This window comes from Chiloscyllium plagiosum, unplaced genomic scaffold, assembly GCF_037043375.1.
Source record: "Chiloscyllium plagiosum isolate Xiang-an unplaced genomic scaffold, Cpla_swu_hap1 HiC_scaffold_8, whole genome shotgun sequence".
NCBI lineage: Eukaryota > Metazoa > Chordata > Chondrichthyes > Orectolobiformes > Hemiscylliidae > Chiloscyllium > Chiloscyllium plagiosum.
The window spans coordinates 22270822-22291003 of NW_028270146.1; the positions used below are offsets into that span (position 1 = coordinate 22270822).

At 39.5% G+C, this 20182-nt stretch overlaps 1 protein-coding gene across 2 annotated transcripts in view; it reads right to left on the reverse strand.

The window, feature by feature from the left end:
- The window catches only part of LOC122553394 (latent-transforming growth factor beta-binding protein 2-like), a 465241-nt gene that overhangs the window by 130800 nt on the left and 314259 nt on the right, over positions 1-20182 (reverse strand). For both annotated transcript variants that reach the window (XM_087989653.1, XM_087989652.1), the window contains exons 17-19: positions 19254-19379; positions 17000-17128; positions 3232-3351 (exon numbers count right to left, since the gene is read on the reverse strand). In XM_087989653.1, the coding sequence (XP_087845779.1) occupies positions 3232-3351; positions 17000-17128; positions 19254-19379 (375 nt within the window). The remainder of the gene's footprint in view (positions 1-3231; positions 3352-16999; positions 17129-19253; positions 19380-20182) is intronic.

The following is a 20182-nucleotide window of genomic DNA, read 5'->3' on the forward strand; positions in this document are numbered from 1 at the left end:
TCACCATCCACCACAGTATGATTTGAAATTGGGTCCCCAGAACATTATCTGGGTCTCTGGAAAAACAGTCCAGCAATAATCCCACTAGACCATCCACAATTTGCACAATGTCTACAAGTTCAGATTTTGAAAGACCAAAGGAATCTAATTTTGCAAACTACATTGCAACGGCATCATGCCATAATGTCCAAATCTTGCTGGGTCAGTCAACCTTGTGATGTGCCAAACCCTTACCTGATGTCATCCATCAAGGTTTTTGAGCTGCTACTTTTGGTCAAACATACAGCGGCTGCCCAGTTTATGAACATTTAACTTATAATGCGATCCCACATGGTGGGGGGGGAGGGGGAGGAGGTGTAATTTTAAAAGAGAAGACATACAAATATTTCCTGTACTTATGAGTAGCTGTTTTACATTATGAGTAACATGGGCTCAGTCGGTGAGTGTCTGTGTGGAGTTTGCACATTCTCCGGTGTCTGTCTGCCAACCTCTACGTGCTCCGGTTTCCTCCCACAGTCCAAAGATGTTCAGGTTAGGTGGATTGGCCACGCTAAATTGTCAACGGTGTTCAGGGATGTGTAGGTTGCTGCATTAGTCACAAGTTAAATGTATGGGAATGGGTCTGGGTGGGTTACTCTTTGGAGGGTCACTTGTTGGGCCTGATTCCACACTGCAGGGAATCTGATAGAAAAATTCTAATCATCCTTCAGTGTTCTGACTTGGGAACAAATTGACGTGCAAATGCATTTCACAACGGATCCCATCCATCGACTGACTGTATATTTTATTCTACCAGATTTCTTAATTTTCAGCTTCTTGATTGATAAAACATTGCATCATTAAAGAAAAGTCCATTATTTGCGCAAGGAGGTGTAAACTGGACAAAGCAATGTCTGCTTTGTCTGTACTGTCAAACAATTTATCTGAGTAGATACATAGTTGTGATTGTGACAATGAGAAAGGAAAAGCCTGTTCAAACTTTCCGAACTCTAATATCCAAAGGGAAAAATGTGGCAGAAACCAGTGAATCTAAAACAGAGAAATCAGTTGAGTGATGAAGGATACTGTGATATACAAGGTGGTTATGCTGGAACAGTGTAAAAGTGGTCACACCACAGCTGGAGTACTGTGTGCAGTTCTGGAATCCACAATTTAGGAAGAATGTGATTGCACTGCAGAAGAAATTTACCAGATGGTTGCCTGGGCTGAACAGTTTAAGATACTAAGAGAGTGTAGATCGCTTGGCGTCATTTCCCTTGGAGCAGAGGAGATGGAGGGAGGACATGACTAAGAAGTATAAAATTATGAGACAGGGTAGACAGGAAGGGATTTTCCGCTTGGTGGAGAGATCACTGACCAGGCCATAGTTTTCAGAAAAGGAACAGGAAGTTTATAGGGAACATGAGGGATAACAATGTTCACGCAGTGGGTGGTGAGAATCTGGAACTCACTGCCTATAAAGGTGGTTGAGGTAAAAACCCTTATAACATTTAAGAAGCATTCAGATGGACACTTGAAATGCTGAGATATACAACACTAGGGGCTAAATGCTGGAAAATGGGTTAAGAATAGTTAAGTAGTTATTTCTGACTGGTGCAGATTTGATAGACTGAAAGATCCTTTACTGTGCTACAGACCTCTGTGACTCTGCATCATTTTCTCTAATAAACTTTTAGGAATGAGTGACCACAATATGATAGAATTTTACATGCTGAAAGTAAGGGTACTTCTATCTGAAGAAAGGTGTTAAATGTGAATAAGAGAAAATGATGAAAACATTATGGACAAATTGGCTGGATTGGGAAAGTACGTTAAAAGGCATCTCTGTACACAGGCAATGGATAGTCCTTAAAGAATGATTACATGACTTACTACAACTATACATTCTTTCAAGATGCAAAACCACAAAATAAAGTTCAAGTCAACCATAGCTGACAAAGGAAGTTAAGGATTACACCACATTGAAAAACAAAGGCTAGAAATGGTAATAAATCTGAGGACTGAGATTTTTGTTTTTTCAGAATGCAGCCAAAATGGCCCCAGAAACTGATAAGGAAAGGAAAAGCTGAATGTGAATACAACCTCTCAAAAGAAAGTAAAAAAATCACACAACACCAGGTTATAGTCCAACGGGTTTATTTGGAAGTACTAGCCTTTGGAACAACTACCTGATGAAGGAGCGGTGCTCTAAAAGCTAGTGCTTCCAAATAAACCTGTTGGACTATAACCTGGTGTTGCGTGATTTTTCACTTTGTACACCGCAGTTCAACATCGGCTCCTCCAAATCATGCCAAAAGAAAAACACTCAAACCTGAAAAAAGGAAACATTTACGTAAGACAGATGTGGATCCATTTCAGTTCGTCAGGAGAATTTACACCGGGGAATTGAGAAATGGTAGAGCAGTTGAATTAATTAATTTGCAACTGTTTTCACTGAGGAAGTTGCAAGAAATCTCCCAGAATCAGGGATTCAAGTAACTAGGAGTGAAGGAACTTAGTATTTGTAAGAAGGATGTACTGGAGAAATGATGGAGATGAAACTTGATAAATCAGAATGTTGGAGGTGGCTACAGAAATAATTGATGCATTGGTGATTATCTTTCAAAATACCATAGAATTTGGAATAATTCTTGCAGATTTGAAGCTAACAGATGACACTTCATTATTTCAGACAGGAAGAAGAGAGAAAACAGGGAACTATAAACCTGTCAGCCTTACATCAGTAACAGCTACAATGCTAGCAGTTATCATCTTGATAAATGGACCTTTGGATTAAAAAAATGATCTCATTGGGCATAATAAGCATACATTTGCAAATGGAAAATCTTGATAGACAAGGTAGACACAGGAAAGATGTTTTCTCTGTTTAGGGAGTCTAAAACAAAGGTGCACAATTTAAAATTAAAGGGTGGGAGTTGCCACTTAGAAATTACGTGGGGGTTATGATTTTTGGAATTCAAAAGGGCTGTGTAAATTCAATTTTGAGCATATTAGAGTAGAAATTGGTAGATTTCTATTTTCAGTAGTCTAAAGCATTATAGGGATAGTGCGGGTTAGAGAAATTGAAGTATTTGATTAGTCATATTAAATAATGGAGCAGGCTAAATGCGCTACTCCTGGTTCTATATTTCTAACTGACACCATCTGAAATTAAACTCAATATTCATTGAATTAATTCCCGATGACTAGGATACAATTCACTGTTAGAGAGCAGTCAATGATTTCAATTACCGTTACACTGTCCTGATGGAGCCATGATGTAACCCTCTTCACAGTCACAGTGATAAGAACCTGGGGTGTTGATACAACGTCCTCTATGGCACAAATGAGCCTGAGCACATTCATTTATATCTGCAAAGCAAGAAATCAGGAAAGAAAAGATTAATTTTTAATCAGTTATGCTGGCAATAATAATCTAAAGGATTTTTAAATTCACTGATGGGATGTGGGCATCACTGGCTAGGCTGTCACTCTCACTTCAGCTCTGGAATTCAACACTTCTGTCCATGTTTGAATCAAGGCTATAATGAAGTCAGGGGTTGAGTGACCCTGGCAGAACTCAAACTGGGTGTCGGTGAGCAGGCAATTGCTGCTTGCTAGTCACTGTTGATGACACCTTCCATCGCTTTACTCAAGGCCTTTGATAAGATCCCTCACAGCAAGGTGCCAAGAAAGTAAAAGTCCACGGGATACAAAGGCATGAAAAGTGAATGAGAACAGGAGTTCTGCAAGGTCAATGGCTGCAATGGAGATCCAGGAATTTCAGTTATTGCAAGAATGCTGGACTTGGAGGACCACAATCTTGCAAATAATTGGGAAGATGCACTTGGGAAGAGTGATGAACCTATTCAGCAAATATTTGAATTAAATTAGCTTTATTGTCACATGAGTACAGTGAAACATTTACAAATAACCACTTACAACACCACCTTGGGTACTAAGGTATCTAGGTGCAGATTCTTAAATGAGAAAAATTTGAAAAGTACAGAAACAAGAAATTCAGCACTAGCTACAAAAACATATAGAAATAAATCAGAAAAAAAAGTCCAGGAGTATAAATATGACTGTAAGATTTATTGTTCACTGCTCTTCAAGCAGATTCAATATGGAAGTATCAACTTAGAGTCAGGAAAACTAGAAATTGATGAAGGAGCAATACACCTGGTTTAATTTTCAGCAATGAATTCCAAAAGTATTTTGTGCCTTGCATTGTGACAGTGATGGGAGCAATGCACTGGTGATCCCATCAAATCACATCATTAGTATCAATATGTTGACTTTATCACCAAAACAGCAGTGGCACATTTGCTTCCAATTTGCAGGAATCATTGCAGAATGGAAGATGATCATCAATGTATCAGCTATCTCTGTAGTCTCCCCACTGTTTAAGAAGCAAAGCTTTTCTCCGTAAGTCTTAATCTGAGGGATTCATGTCTCCTGAGAATGATGGAGGCAGTGTCAATTACAGGAGCAATCCATCAGGGACAGAAACAGTATTGGGGTGAGGCAGCAAGTAGCAGTTGTTCAACAAACAGATAAACCATGTTCTTACCAATCACAGAGGAAACCTGGGAGTCCAAGTGCCTATTCTGGTTCATAATTTGTACGCTTGCATGTTTTAACAATTCAAACCCATAATCCTTTCTAAGAATATAGGTTACAATTTTTTTTAGAAGGTCTTGGATAATGAAACAAAACTTCTCATATAAACCTATACTTTTGTTTGATTTCACTTTGGTTTTCGAATGTGTTGAGTATCATATCTCATTCCAGTTTCAAGGGAATATAACTTCAGTTGTATAGTTGGGTGGCACGGTGACTCAGTGGTTATCACTGCTGCCTCACAGCATCAGGGACCCAGGTTTGATTCCAGCCTCAGGTGACTGTGTGGAGTTTGTACATTCTACCTGAGTCTGCGTGGGTTTCCTCCCACAATCCCGAGATGTGCAGGTTAGGTGAATTGGCCATGATAAATTGTCTATTGTGTTCAGAGATATGTAGGCTAGGTGCATTAGTCAGGTGAAATGTAGAATAATAGGATCGGGGAATGGGTCTGGGTGCAGTACTTTTTGGAAGGTCAGTGTGGACTTGTTGGGCCAAATGGCCTGTTTCCACACCGTAGGGATTCTATTCTATATTTACTGAAAATCACTGTTTACTGAGTAGATGAAATAGAAAAAGAGCAAGGAACCTACTTCCAGTGGGATCTTTCTGCTTGGCCATTGTTACATTGGCATAGGAAATGAAACATAAAGCTGGCAACCTGGGAACCTCATGGAAATTCAGCCAAATCCTAAAGACGATGTGCTCTTGAGTAACCTTTAATGGATATTGTTACTTATCGCTGCACTTCTTAACAATCTGAGAGTCAACTTATTTGTTTTTACTCCTTGGAAGCTCTTGGAAATTTTATGCAAGTTGGTTGCATTCAAAGAGACCTCTTACAGCTCAGCCGTGTTTCCAGAGTTTGAATAACCCACTCTCAGATTTAAAACGGCGCTCAGTCTGCCAAAGCTCAGATTCCTGAACCAAGCAAAGCTCAATATCTTATTAACAGTGTGTAATAAATAACACTTACTATATTATATTGAAACAAGGTCCAGTACTGCAGTTGTTTATCAATTAGTTATGTATCCAACTACATACAAAGGTTGAGCCACAAATTAACAATAGGCGAAAAATATGTTGCCAATTCTTAGATCCATAATTGCTCTCAAAAAGGGACTACATCAAAAGGTGAACTACACAAAACTGTCCCTAAATGGCTATATTGTAACCGGGATGCATGAGCCATTGACCAAAGTATTCTTTCAAGAAAAGAACCAACATGGAAATCAAAACTTACTTCATTGCGACAATATCTTTCATTTAATCACTTTCATCCACTTTACAGAATATATCCGATTTTGCTCACTAGCAATATGATTATTAATACAAAGGTAAACATTAATTTCCAGAATATCATTCTTAGGTGATGAGAACCATATTTATATAGATTTCAAGTTTGAAACTTCGCCAGTATTTAAAGGTCCACTGGGGTTATTGCCATTATTGTGCACGGTTTTGAGTAGTGTTGCACGTGTTTCCATGAACACATTCCTATAAATGTTCACTTCAATCATTTTCTAATACATTTCCTTCATTAAAACATGATGCAATCTCTCTTGAACTTTTTTGTATTATAATTAAATGTACTGGCATAACTTTAAAGAGAGTCTACATTTTTTGATACAAACAGCTGTCTGCTCAGCACGAAGTCTCACAATTTCAGCAATGATGGTTATATAACCTTCTATGTGTTAAACCTAAATCACTGCCACTGTAATATATACCATCCCTTCTAAAGTTAAGTCCAATTCTCCTGCAAGGACAAAGTACTGACATTATTCTGCACGTTTTAATTATCCATTGTCATGAAGGTGTCTGATTTACACTTTTAGAACTTAGAGTTTTTTAAGTAGTGGCATATGTGATTGGTTACTTTTTTGATACTTTAAAAAAAACCTTGGTCAGACGTTCCTCTTGGAAAAAAGGGCTGATTTAGTACGAGCAGAACTGAATTGCGAATGGAATATTACTTTCATTGTAGTGCTTTATGACAGATGGGGCAAAACTTAAGAGACATCAGTTTGTTTTTGGTTCAGGATAACCAAGATTTGATTTTAGCATAGAAAATCCAGGGATTAAAAGTTTTCAGCTGTTCAGAGAAGACCTGAATAGAGTCAGAAGTAGTTTAACTCCGAAAACAGGAATATAGGAAAAACACAGATAAATCAATCACAAATTTTATTTCCAGACAAAGATTGCTTGGTCAGAAATTGGCAGAGTATTAAAAAACTGAGAAAGTCTAGGCTCTCAGTTTTTTAGTTATTCGTGTAAGATGAGCTCACAGTTCACAGGAAAGAACTAGGGAGAATCAGCTGTATCCAACTTTAAGGTTTAACATTGTTAGGAAATAAATCAAAACTTTCTTTTGCTGTGTTTAACGCTCTTTGAAATGGTGTTCTATATTCGATAACATTATTATTTGTTTTCATCTTTTGTGTAATAAATGCCTGTTCTATTGTTGAGAAAAAGTTCGGCAACATCATGCAAATATATTTCAATGATTGACCAATAACTCAACTAAAATAAAAATATTTAATCTATCGAGTCTGATTTTATTCTGGGATCTGGTATGTTGGGTAATACCACCAGCATGCTCCATACCAGGTGGGGGCTGCTGCCAGGTTTTGAATTCATTGACTTAAAGAGAGATGTGTCTTTTTTAAAAGAAGCAGGAATGTGGAGGTGCTTAAAATAATACGGGAGGATTGTGGTGAAGTTTCTTACATAAATTAATTTCCAAGATGGCTTTGAATGTTGTTAATATTCTGGGAATAGAAGACTGAACAATTATCCATTTGAATTCTTGGTATAAAGTTAAAGTTATAAAGAGAAGGAAGAAAAAGAGAAGGAAAGAGAAATGGGAAAGATAATCAAAGGGACATGGAAAGGAAATGCAAGGACGGCACAGTGGTTCAGTGGTTAGCACTGCTGCCTCACAGCACCAAGGATACGGGTTCTATTCCAGCCTCGGGCGATTGTCTGTGTGGAATTTGCACAATCTCCCTGTGTCTGCATGGGTTCCCTCCAGGTGCACGGATTTTCATCCACAGCCCCAAAAATGTGCAGACTAGGTGGATTGGCTATGGGAAATGCAGGGTTATGGGGTTAGGGTTGGGACTGGGTCTAGATGGCCGGTGTGGGCTCAGTGGGTCAAATGGCCTGTTCCACACTGTAGGGATTCTGTGATGAAAGAGAATGTGAGAAAAAGAGATCTGAAAATATAAAATCTTGAATGAAAAAGGGGTGTAAATAAAAAAAATGCTTGATCTCAAAAAACATAGGGAAATTAGGCAACATGTGTTGGATAGAGAAAAGCTCACAATGAGTTTAAAAGGGTGGCACTGGAAAAGCACAGCAGGTCAGGAAGCATCTGATGAGCAGGAGTGTCAACATTTCAGGCATAAGCCCTCCATCAGGAATATGGAAGGGGCAAGGGGCTAAGAGATAAATGGAGTTGGGTGCAGGGCTGGGGGTGAGAAGGCTTGTGAGAACGTGGTAGATGGATGCAGGTGTGGGGGGGTGTAATTGTGATAGGTCAGTGGGGAGGGTGGAGTGGATAGGTGGGAAGGAAGATGCACAGGGAGGACAGGCCAAGAGGGTGGTGCTGAGTTGGAGGGTTGGATCGGGAAGAGGTGGGAGGAGGGGAGATTTGAAAACTGGTGAAGTCGATGTTGATGCTGTGTGGTTGAAGGGTCCCAAGGTAGAAGACACGGTGTTCTTCCTTCAGTTGTCAGGTAGTTTTGATTTGGGGGTGGAAGAGGCCCAGGACTTGCATGTCCTTGGAGGAGTGGCAGAGGGAGTTGAAATGGTTGGCCATAGGGTGATGGGGTTGTTGAGTGCTTGTGTCCCAGAGATGTTCCCTGAAATGCTCTGTGAGTTGGTGTCCTGTCTTCCTGATGGAGAGGAGACCACATCAAGTGCAACGGTAGATAAGATGGATGGATGTGCAGGAAAGTCTCTGCTGAATGTGAAAAGATCCTCTGGGGCCTACCATAGCTTACAAAAACGTACAGTATATAAACAAGAGTCAGTAGTTTGGAGGATGCACCAGATTCCATTAAAGGACTTGAGTTAACTAAAAATCTATGCTTAGTGCATACTTTACTGAAGGTGAAGTCAAAAGATACTTCATCATATTTGAAAAGGTATCTGTACATTTTGCTGAAATGTTTTAATAACTACATCCATAATTGCATGCAAATTTGTTTGAAGTACAATCTGCAAATCATGAACCCATGAAAAAGTAGTTCTAAAGATTTATGAGCTTATTCCTGAAAATTATCAATTAAAACTCTGAATTACAAGGAAGAAAACTAATCAGATATTTGTAGAATTTTCAAAAGAAAAATAAATTCTATAGGATCATTGTTTTTATAGTTATGAAGTCAGAGAGGTCTCCAGCACAGAAAAATAACTTTCAAATCCCATTTTCCAGTACTTGGCTCAAAACCATTGAGCATTGTAAATGTAAGTGAATACTTCTTTATGTTATGAAGCTCTCTGCCTCAACCACCTTTACAAGGCAGAGAGTTCCAGATTCTCACCACCCTTTGGGTGAAAAATGTTTTCCTCACATCTCCTTTCAACATCTTGCCCCTTATCTTAAAATTGTGGCCCCTGGTCATTGATTCCTCCACCAAGGGGAAACTTTTAATGTATGCCCCTTACAATTGGATCCATATCTATCATGTACCCATCAGTCTCCTCTATTCCAAGGAAAACAACCCCAATCTGTCCAATCTGTTTTCATAACTGAAATCCTCCAACACTGGCAACATCCTGGTAAATCTCCTCAGCACTCTCCCCAGTGCAATCACATCCCTCTGATGGTATAATTTCGAGAATGCAGATCATGATCTAGCTCTGGCCTAACTAACATTTTACACGGTTCTAGCATTATCTTTCTGCTCTTATCTCTATGCCTTGGTCAAGTATACCACATGCCACTTTATCTACCAGTCTCACTATTTTACGTGACTAATGGTCATGCACTTCAAGGTCTCTCTGACCAGGGTCCTGGGCATCATGTATTCCCTTGCCTTGTGTGTTCTGCCTAAGTGCGGCACCTCACGCTTAACCAGATTAAACTCCATTTGCCACTGTTCAGTCCATCTGACCAACCTATCCATATCCTTCCATAAGTTAAATCCTCACTATTTATCAATCCATCAATTTTTGCATCATCCATGAACTTACTGATCAATTCTAACTGATCAAGTTAGAGAAACATGTTGAGAACAGAAGGGAAATCATGTTTCTGGAAGAATTGAGAATTAGTGTTCCTGAATACGTGAAAGCTTAGTTAAATAAGCATCCAGCATTAAAGATCTGTAAAGCAGATACTCTGTTAGATACTGATGATATCTCAAATAGGTAGTTACAGGTGGGGTGACAGTCATATGGAAATCTATAAGGAAATCAGAGGAATAGAAAATCTGCCCAGATGGAAGAAGCATTTGTTTCAGGAACAAAAAGATGTTTGCCCAAGTTATGAAGGAGATTGGGCAGAACCGAAAAGTGACATGAAGTAAATAATATGCATCCGTTGTCTAAGACAGGTCACACCAAAGCCAACTGATGCAGGTTAAATCAGAGCAGTACTAGAAATGTCTAAGGAATCATCAGGAAAGAAAAGTGTTAAAACTGTAGCAGTGAGATTACACACATGGAATATCCTGCAGAACTTGGCCACATCCTTACGCAATTCCAGCCAAAAAAAACATTTTAGTATGTTAGCTTGTGTTTTTTAATACCGCAGTAACCTAGCATTTTATGAGCCCTTCATGAAATACGAGTACTTAGCTAGACCTAGAACCTGATTGAACACTACTCATCCTCATTGGCTGGATTTACATGTTGTTATCAATGAGTATGGCTGCTGAATCTTTTTTTAGATTTTCTTCCAACATTTCCACTAAGAGAAATGTCATTCCTAACGGTAAAGTGCCGTAGTCCCATTAGGGACAACTGGTGGTGAGTTGAATCTGAGGGTGACCATGCCTCAAACTAGCAGTGAAGTTGAGAAGGCACCATGTTCATGGTAATCTCAGCTGGTACAGGAAATGAACCAAGCTGCTGGTATTACTTCACACTGCAAACCAGCTGACCAGCCAACTGAACTAACTGACCCCCCTTATTTAACACCTCACGAAGAGTAAGCGCCTCTATCGCTAATGTACTTTTTCCGACCCATTGATCTTTTTAGCTTTTCAAGTTCAAGGGCAGCATTCATTTTTCTGATCAGAAAAATTCCAAAATAAAGCAAATAATTGTGGATGCTGGAGATCTGAAATAAAACAGAAATTGCTGAAGAAATTCAGCAGGTCAGGCAGCATTTGTAGAGAGAGAGTAGAGTTAGCTTTTTGAGTCTGCTGACTGTTTGTTAGAAACTGTTAGCTGTTAGGAGAAAGTGGTATTTATGCTGAAGGTGAGGTTGGAGGTGCTGGGGGACAGGTGAGCGGATTGATGGAGATGGAGCCTAAAGAGAGATGTGAAGGGGTTAGGCAAATGAGGCAATTATTGATAGGCCAGGAAAGCTGAATAAGGAGGAGAAAAAAAAGCTTGGGGTGGAGGAACCTGTTGTCCATGACAGGGCTCAGCTATATTGGGTGCTACAAGCTAGACAGAGACTTATTGATGCCTAGTTCCAATAGACAAGAGCTGACAGCAGCAGACCATCAGGGACAGTAAAATATTCATCGGCTATGATGCTGAAATCTGGTTTGCACTATGGCAGTGAACCTTAGCATCTATTGGTTTTGTTTGTGTTCAGTTTTGCTGCCTGTAAATAAAAGTTCATGCTTATATTTATCCAATCGCTTGTCCGTACGTGATGTTCTCCTTCTGAAGATCAAGCTACAGGTTTACAGTGGGCATTGTGTGCAATGTAGTACTGACTTAAAGAATGAAGATATGGAGAGTTAAAGTGTGCAGTGTGGTGGTTCCACTAAGACTAGGGCGAGAGAATGGGGTTCTATGTAAGAGGGAGTGCCAGCTGTGCCAGCTACATATCATGTGTACAGTGGCTGTGCTATGATGGTGCCTGTGAGGGGCATCATCAGATTGTTAATAAATGTCAGGATGCATAGCTTCCTTTCAGTAGATATTCATTGAACTGGTGAGTGGTCCTGGGAATGTCATGTTGTAAGATGACACCGTGATTGGGCATAGGGGTGCCCTGGGGCAGGGCGCTTAGTTCATGCAGTGAGGTTGGGTAAGTTACAAGAGGCCTCACAGTGAAGCGTCCTCCAAAAATAACTCAAGCAACTTGAAATTAACCAAAAGAAAACAGAAGGTTCAATCCTTTAATTATGCCAACAACCCTCAGAAACCACACTCAGAAGCCAATTTTACTGATGGTACCAGCTGGCAGCAGTGTAGCTTTGATTGCAAAGTCTAAATTATCAATATAAATATAGAACAACAATCGGCCTATCAGTGATCATTGGGGGATCCTACAAAACCATCCACTTTGAATTGTTAGTCTCTGCCCCTCCTGCCTGCTTTCTTACTTGCAACAGCTTAGCTGTCCATTCTGCTAGTTGTCCTCAGTTCAGTATTTTCATTCCTCATTCATTAAGCTTTTACAAGGTGCTTTCCAGAGATTTGCTTTGGAAATGTAGATGCATTACATCTTCCACCCTTGTGGAATCTCTCTCTGCCATCTCTTCAATTAATTCCTTGTAGCTCATCAAGCTCAAATTTCTCTCTTGAACACTAAGGTGACTATTCATTATAATATTGTTCCTTTACAGCTGCTATTCTATTTCTTGATTTGGAGGTGTCGGTGTTGGACTGGGGTGTACAAAGTTAAAAATCACACCTACAATCTTAGACTCCACAACCACCTGATGAAGGCGCTCCGAAAGCTAGTGCTTCTCAATAAACCCGTTGGACCGTAACCTGGTGTTGTGTGATTTTTAACATTCTATTTCCTGCTTTGGTGAGGATATCATTATCATTCCCATCATCATGGTTAGACTTTGTGATTTCCTGATGCAAAGAGATATCCATGGAGAGGCAAAACCAAGTGGATATTTTGTGTAACTGGATCATAATGGTCTCCTTGAGGAATAGTTGATGTTTGGAATGTAACCAGTATGGTGCTCCATTTGATTTGGTCCCATTATCTTGACTTACCATATATACTTGATTAATAGTCAAACTTATTTGACTACTTCTTAAGGTTAAATTTATGGGGTTGGAAATGTGTTGCTGGAAAAGCGGAGCAGGTCAGGCAGCATCCAGGGAACAGGAGAATCGACGTTTCGGGCATAAGCCCTTCTTCAGGAATCAGGAATTTATGGGGTTGCCTATTACATGGATACTACTTTTGAGGGACTGAAATTCATGCTCATCGAAATTCATACCGTATCATTAGCAGAAGCCCAACTGATCTGTAACAGGCTGGACCTGTTTTCCCTGGAGCATTGGAGGCTGAGGGGTGACCATATAGAGGTTTATAAAATCATGAGGAGCATGGCGAGGGTAAATAGACAAGGTCTTTTCCCTGGGGTGGGGGAGTCCAGAATTAGAGGACATAGGTTTAGGGTGAGATGGGAAAGATATGAAAGAGACCTAAGGGGCAACCTTTACACACAGAGGGTGGTATATGTATGGAATGAGCTGCCAGAGGAAGTGGTAGAGGCTAGAACAATTGCAACATTTAAGAAGCACCTGGATGGGTATATGAATAGGAAGGGTTTGGAGGGATTGGGGTGGGTGCTGGCAGGTGGGACTAGATTGGGTTGGGATATCAGGACGAGTTGGACCGAAAGGTCTGTTTCCATGCTGTACATCTCTTTGACGCTATGACTCTAAAGAAAAGAAAATGAAATGCGGTATTTCTGAAAACCCGGAGTGGATCCAAACCCAGAGTGGACTGGAAGACTAGGAGCAGAGTGGAGTTACCGGCACATTGACTCATAAACGTTGATCTGTTATCTGTAAAGAACTAGGGTCAACTTTCACACATGATAAATGTAACGATCCAGATTATTTGGCCAAGAATAGGGGGTCGACTTTTACATGAGATTGACTATTACTCAAGTATATACGGTAAGTATGATGCCAAAGGATTTCTGCTCATTCACAGCTTGTGCTTTAGATTCCTGTCTATTTTCACTACAAGTGAGAATAAGTAACTTGGATGCACGCCCTGCTGAAGCAGACGGACATTACTATGATGCCTTGCTGTCTAAAATTGGATCTTTAGCCCCAGTCCAATTTTTGAAGGGAGTTCCTCAAGTATCCAAAGTAGAAAAAAGTATCTATTTCTCTAATGCAATCATGATAAAAATTGGCATCTTAAAGCTTCAAAAGCATTTACATATCTATTAGTAGTACTCTGCATAAAAGCACATTGGTATCACTTGCACTGAATTGCTGGGATTTAAGAAAGAGTCACATTACATTGGAGATGTGGACAGAAGCGAATGGAGTGGAGATTCAGTATAACAAGAATTCCATTCTGTCCTGCGCTGTTGCCCATCCAGATGTTTCTGGTTCCTGATACATAGCTAGCTTTTCGATATGTTGACAGAGCCAGGGATCTGAGGAGTTGTTGCCATTGTCAGTTTGTGTACGATAATGTGAGCAGGGCACCATAGAGTGTTGTGCCTCTCAGGAGTAGCACACTGGAAACTGATCCCTGCTATTCCTGAAGTCCTCACTAAAGTTAAAGATTTTAAAAAATATCCCAAGATTACTAAATATACCTGACTTTCAGACCAGGGTGACAAAAAGCACAGGCAAAAGTGAGGACAGCAGATGCTGGTGATTAGAGTCAAGAGTGTGGGGCTGGAAAAGCACAGGTCAGGGGGATTCTCCTGCTCCTCAGATGCTGCCTGACCTGCTGTGCTTTTCCTGCAACACATGCTTGACAAAAAAGCACTGTCCAAGTTTCTGTACGTGACAAGAATTATTATTACCAACAACTAACCTCTAGCTACAGATATTAAAAAAATTATGAGCTCTGGACACTTATATCTCTACTAGTTAAAACTAATTTAAAATTGTCACTTTTTAGTAAAAGTCAGCCCCACTGAATATGGTGTAATGTAGCTTTCATTGGCTTCTGTTTTATTGGTGAGTGAGATGTGAGTCTCATTGGGTGTGCTCATCCCTAGTTGCCCTCGAGAGGATGGTGGTGACTTCCTTCTTGAACCACGACATTAACCCACAATGCCTTTAGAGAGGGAGTTTCAGGATTTTGACCCAGTGACAGTGTCCAGATTCTTTGAATATGGACTGCTTCAGTATCTGAGAAGTCACAATTAACTTCTATCCTGCCATTGTTTATTTGGAGGAAGTTCTGTCTCACATTAATGAAAACTAATTGAGTTGCAAATTGACAAGCATGGTATCTCCAGTGTTTGTCCTAAGGCTACATTTTATTGACAAAGTTATGGAGTTTGAAAGTTTCTAATAATACACTGAATTGATATTGGGAAACACTCTTTCATACATCTAGTATTTCATATTTTTATGCACAATACATATTGTTTCAGGTGCATGAGCACAACAGTAAACAGTTACTCATTTTTAAATTTATCTTATTTATACTGTTGTTTTCTTTAAATAATTAGTGGAGCTGAGAAATAACAAACAGCCACAAATATCAGTAGTTGTTGTTCGTAGGATAATGTAGACCATGGTATAAATTAAGGTAATTATAGTTGCGTAAAGCAAGGGAATACAGTAATGATGAGTGAGCTCAATCTATATAAACTAAGTCAATCTAATGAGCACCAATGCTATGGAGAAAGAATTCCTGGAATTGCTTTTAGGAGTAATATTTTGAAGAACGAACAAGGGCACAGGCTATATTAGATCATGTGTAATGCAACTTTGAGCGGGGTAATTAATCATCTCGATGGTCGCATAATCTAGAACGACAAAGCAGACTTGAAGGGCTGAATGGTCTACCCCTGTTCCTGTATTCTTATCAATGAGCAAATATGTATGCAAGACCACAACACGTGCAACCTGCACCAGAGTACCCAGAGGAAACCCACTAGGACATGGGCAGAATGTGCAAACGCCACACAGACAGTCACCAGAGGATGGAATTGAATCTGGGTCCCTGGCGCTGTAAGGCAGCTAACCACTGTGCCACCCCACGTCCAACAGAATAGAATTCCTACAGTGTGGAAGCAGGACACTCGGCACATCGAGTCCACGCTGACCCTCTGAAAAGCATCCCACACCCACCTTATCCCTGTAAAATTGCTTTTACATGACTTACCCCGCTAGCCTGCACATCCCTCGACACCATGGGCAATTTAGAATTGGCCAATCCACCTAACCTGTACATCTATGAACTGTGGGAAGAAAGCCATGCAGACATAGGGAGAATGTACAAACTCCACACAGACAGCCACCCAAGGGTGGAATCGATCTGGGTCCTTGGCACTGTGAGGTGCCCCTCTGAACTGAACTACCCCTAATAGGGTCATTTAAATGATAAGCTGCGAATATATTTCCATTTTTGGCAGCAGTGGGATTCAAACCCACACCTCCGCAGAGAATGGAACTTGAGTCCAGTGCCTTAGACTGCTCAGCGACACCACCCAGACTGTGGGTATGACAAGTATGACTTATACTGTAACAGAAAATTGCAAACTCAACTCATGTAATTTGCTGTGCAACGATTTTGACGCCATCCTCCAGATTAAATTTTGGAAAATTTAGCCTAAATTATTTACTTATTTGGAGTTGCTTTTACTTAAAAACAGTTAAATTGCATTTACTCCAAATGTGCAAATGATGATGGACTCAATGGTTGTCTTTGTTGAAGAAACTGAGCCAAATTTGGATTATTAATTGTTGAACATACAAATTTTCCACATACATACTGACATTTTGAAAATCCTGTAATGTTCTTTTCCAAAAGTACCAATTAAACAAATTAAAAATAAATATTGGACAACCAGACAAGATTTTCAGGAAACTGCACTGGGCAATTCAAACAGTATTGTTCAACCAACTGGTGCTCCTGCAGTATTGCATTTGCATATCAACATGGATTAGGTATTTAACCCTATTTATGAGTTAATTTCCAATTCTGCATACTTGGAATCACTTTGACATCCATACATGAACTCCCATAATTTAACTTTCCAAACAAAAATTTGCCTAGGAAGAATAAGTAAAATAGTCCAGGTCATGGACATGGGCATGGATTCTGTTTGTAGGTCTCTTTGATCAACACCCCAAATGACATAGATGTGACGCCTAAGAATGAGACATATGCTAGTGTCACAATCCACTACCAGGGAATCTGACCGAGTCTTTAGGAGAAGCTAAAGTGCACATTTTAACTAAGGCAGGATTTCAGGAAGGAAGAAAAGGAATGCAAATATCTGACTTTGATAACAGAATGAGTACTAACCTTGGCAGGTCTGTTTGTCTTCTAAGATAGCTAATGTATAGCCAGAATAGCAGGAACAGGAGTATGTGCCCGCTGTATTGGTACAATGGCCTTTTCCTTCACATGGGTCTCCTTCACACTCATTTATATCTTCAGATCCAAATTATAAGATACCAATGGCAAGTGGATTCAACATAGAAAAAGAGAATAAAGTCATGGACGATGAATATACAACACTGTCATTTTGTTAGCAATGCTCATTTGGTTACCGTTTCATTACCTAAACATCAAACCTCCCAGTTCTCTCAATGAGTATCCATCAGCAAATAACTTCTTTTTCAGGTGCTGAGCATTTTCAATATTTTCTGTTCTTATTGTTTCTGCTTTTCTATATTGTTTTCATGCAACCAATTAACAATCAGAATCTTCACCATTGCAACAGTTGTAGAAATGTGAAGTGCATATGTAAACATTAACAGATTTAATTAAACTATTTACAAGACATGGAAAGGGTGGACGTATTGTTGCAGTCTTACCATCCATCTGCAAACCCACTGACAGAGACTCAGTGATGCCCACACTTCCTGTTGTCCCGGGAAAGCAGCCAACATAATCAAATACCCCTCCCAACTCGGTTATACTCTCGTCCACCTCCTTACATCATGCAGAAGATACAAACATTTGAAAACATTGATTGATTGAAATTTGTAGAAGATTGACAGCAATAGATTTGGTTGGGTTAGGTAATCAAGGGTTATTAAGTAAGTGTGGGTAAATGAAATGGAAGCATGTATCAGTTAGGCTTTTTCATCAGCAATAATCCTGAGGGGCTGGATAATCCTATATTTACAATTCAAATACAAGCCGTCTTGCATATCAACCTGAGGACTGACGTATGATAATCAAAACATTTTCAAGATATAGTCATGTTCATTTTTCTCTTCCTTTCTGATTATTCAAGGCCTTGGTCATTTCTTCCAAGCAAAATTATGTACATCTTTCAGTTTAATACACTGCATTCCCTGCTCCTGATCTGGTCTACTCTACACTGATGTAACCAAATGCAATTGTATGATTGTCTTACCGGACACTTCCTTTCAGTCTGCATGTTTAACCGTGAGCTTTTGGTCACTTACCTGTTTAATACTCTGCATTGCTCATCATCTTTCTCCCTGTCTGCAGATACTTACTCTGTTCTAACTCCAAGCCAACAGAATTCAGCTTTTGATGAGGCAGTCCGCAACCTTTCAGACCAAAGTCAAGACCAATAACTGATATTCCCACTTTTTTGCAGACAATTGTAATGACTCATCCATTTACTTGATCTGGTCCTGGTTTTCACACCTATCACAAATCTTTCTTTTCATTCTTTGCTCCCTTAACCCATTTATCCTCCATTTGCTTGCTTGAAATCTTCTGTAGCTGTAACCATTTCGAAAAAAGAAATCTGGTAAATCTAAAACCGGCTGGACCTCACAGGATATCAGTTCTCTGATTGGGGCTGTTAATCTGGTCCAATCAGGGAGCCCCATCTGACAGATAAAAAGGGAAGTGTCTCCGCGGTTACGTTAGAGCCCGGGTGTCCTTGGAGAAGGAGCACGCGGTGTCCACCAACACCCTGGAGTTGTTCAGGGAGAGGTGGGCGCCGCAGGGAGTGGAGTGCATCATTTCTCCGTCCAACTCTATTTTGATTTAGTCCCTCCCCTCCCCCTCACTGTTTTGATCACACAGCACTGTCCTTTGATGTGAAGGGCAGTGTTTGTCACTGGCCACCCGGGTGTTTTCCTATCTTCCTGGTGGTGGAATTTGAATAAAGATTCGTGCACTTTGTGTCTTTCACTGTGTCTCACACGTATACACACACAAAATAAAATAATAAAAAAAAATAAACCGGGGATTCCTGGTGGTGGACTTAAAGAAAAAGAAAAAAAAAGAAAAAAAAAGAAAAAAAAGGCAAGTGTCAGTGATTCTGGAACTCTGGTAGCTGACTCTGAAGAGGCAGTATTAAAGTCAAGGGTTGTTCGTGTGTAAATAAAGGGTGAGTTGATAAGGAGATACTGACCGCTGTGGAGTTACTTCAATCTGAAATGTTAACTATTTTTCTCTTAGTTGGCACATATTGAGAAGATCTTCTATTATCCTTCACATTTGCCATTCTGCCACATTATGTATCTTCACTCAATAATATATTTAGATACCAAATTGATTACCTTTATCTGAAGGAATTAGTTACAAAATGACAATAGTAAGAAGAGATTTTCTACATTGATTTTACCTATGCAGTCGATGCCTTGTTGGTTCAGCACAAAACCAATTGAACAAACACATCGATAGCTTCCCACTGTATTTTCACATCGTCCATAGCTACAAAACTGTGGGATTTGCCAGCATTCATCAATATCTGTCAATCAAAATAATTAATTTCAGAAATAATTACAAATTATGGTAGCTTAAGAAAATAACATGAAAGTTATATAGAGCCACACTTGCATAATGAGTTTGAGTTTGATTTATTGTTGTTACGTATTGAGATAGAGTGAAAAGTGTTGTTTTGCCAGCTATACAGGCAGATCATACCATACATAGTGTATCAGGGTAGCAGAACAAAGTGCAGAATACAGTGTTACAGCTGCAGAGAAGGTAAGAGAGAGAGAGATCAGAATTAACAATTGAGAAGTCCATTCAAAAATCTGGTAACTGTGGGGAAGAAGCTGTTCTTGAATCTGTTTGTACAGTTTTTCAAACTTTTATATAAATGTTCCCTTCCTATGTAAAGTTTGTAAATAGCAAGGCAGTATCAAACTGGAAACTTGCGAAGACTTTACAGGAATAATTCTAATTGCAGTTAACAACTTGGAATTTTCTTTACTTGTATGACACAGGCTAAAGCTTGGTCAAAATGAAAACACTTTTTTCTTCTCTCTGTGTATTTCCTAACAATCCTAAAGTCACCATTTAACTTAGGCAGTTTGCTTAAATAGCAGTGAGTATAATGCATAAACATACCCAAATATATCTTTTAATTACTCAGTGAGATACTTAAAACTATATAGTGTAGAAAATGGCAAAACCAATGCTGTTGTAGTGGGTATTTTTCCGTGTTTTGAAGAGTGAGATATTGATAACACAGTGATTAATATGTATCTAATTAATGTTATGCTATGAGTAGGTAGCATTGGAAGTAAAAGAAAGAAAATAATTATA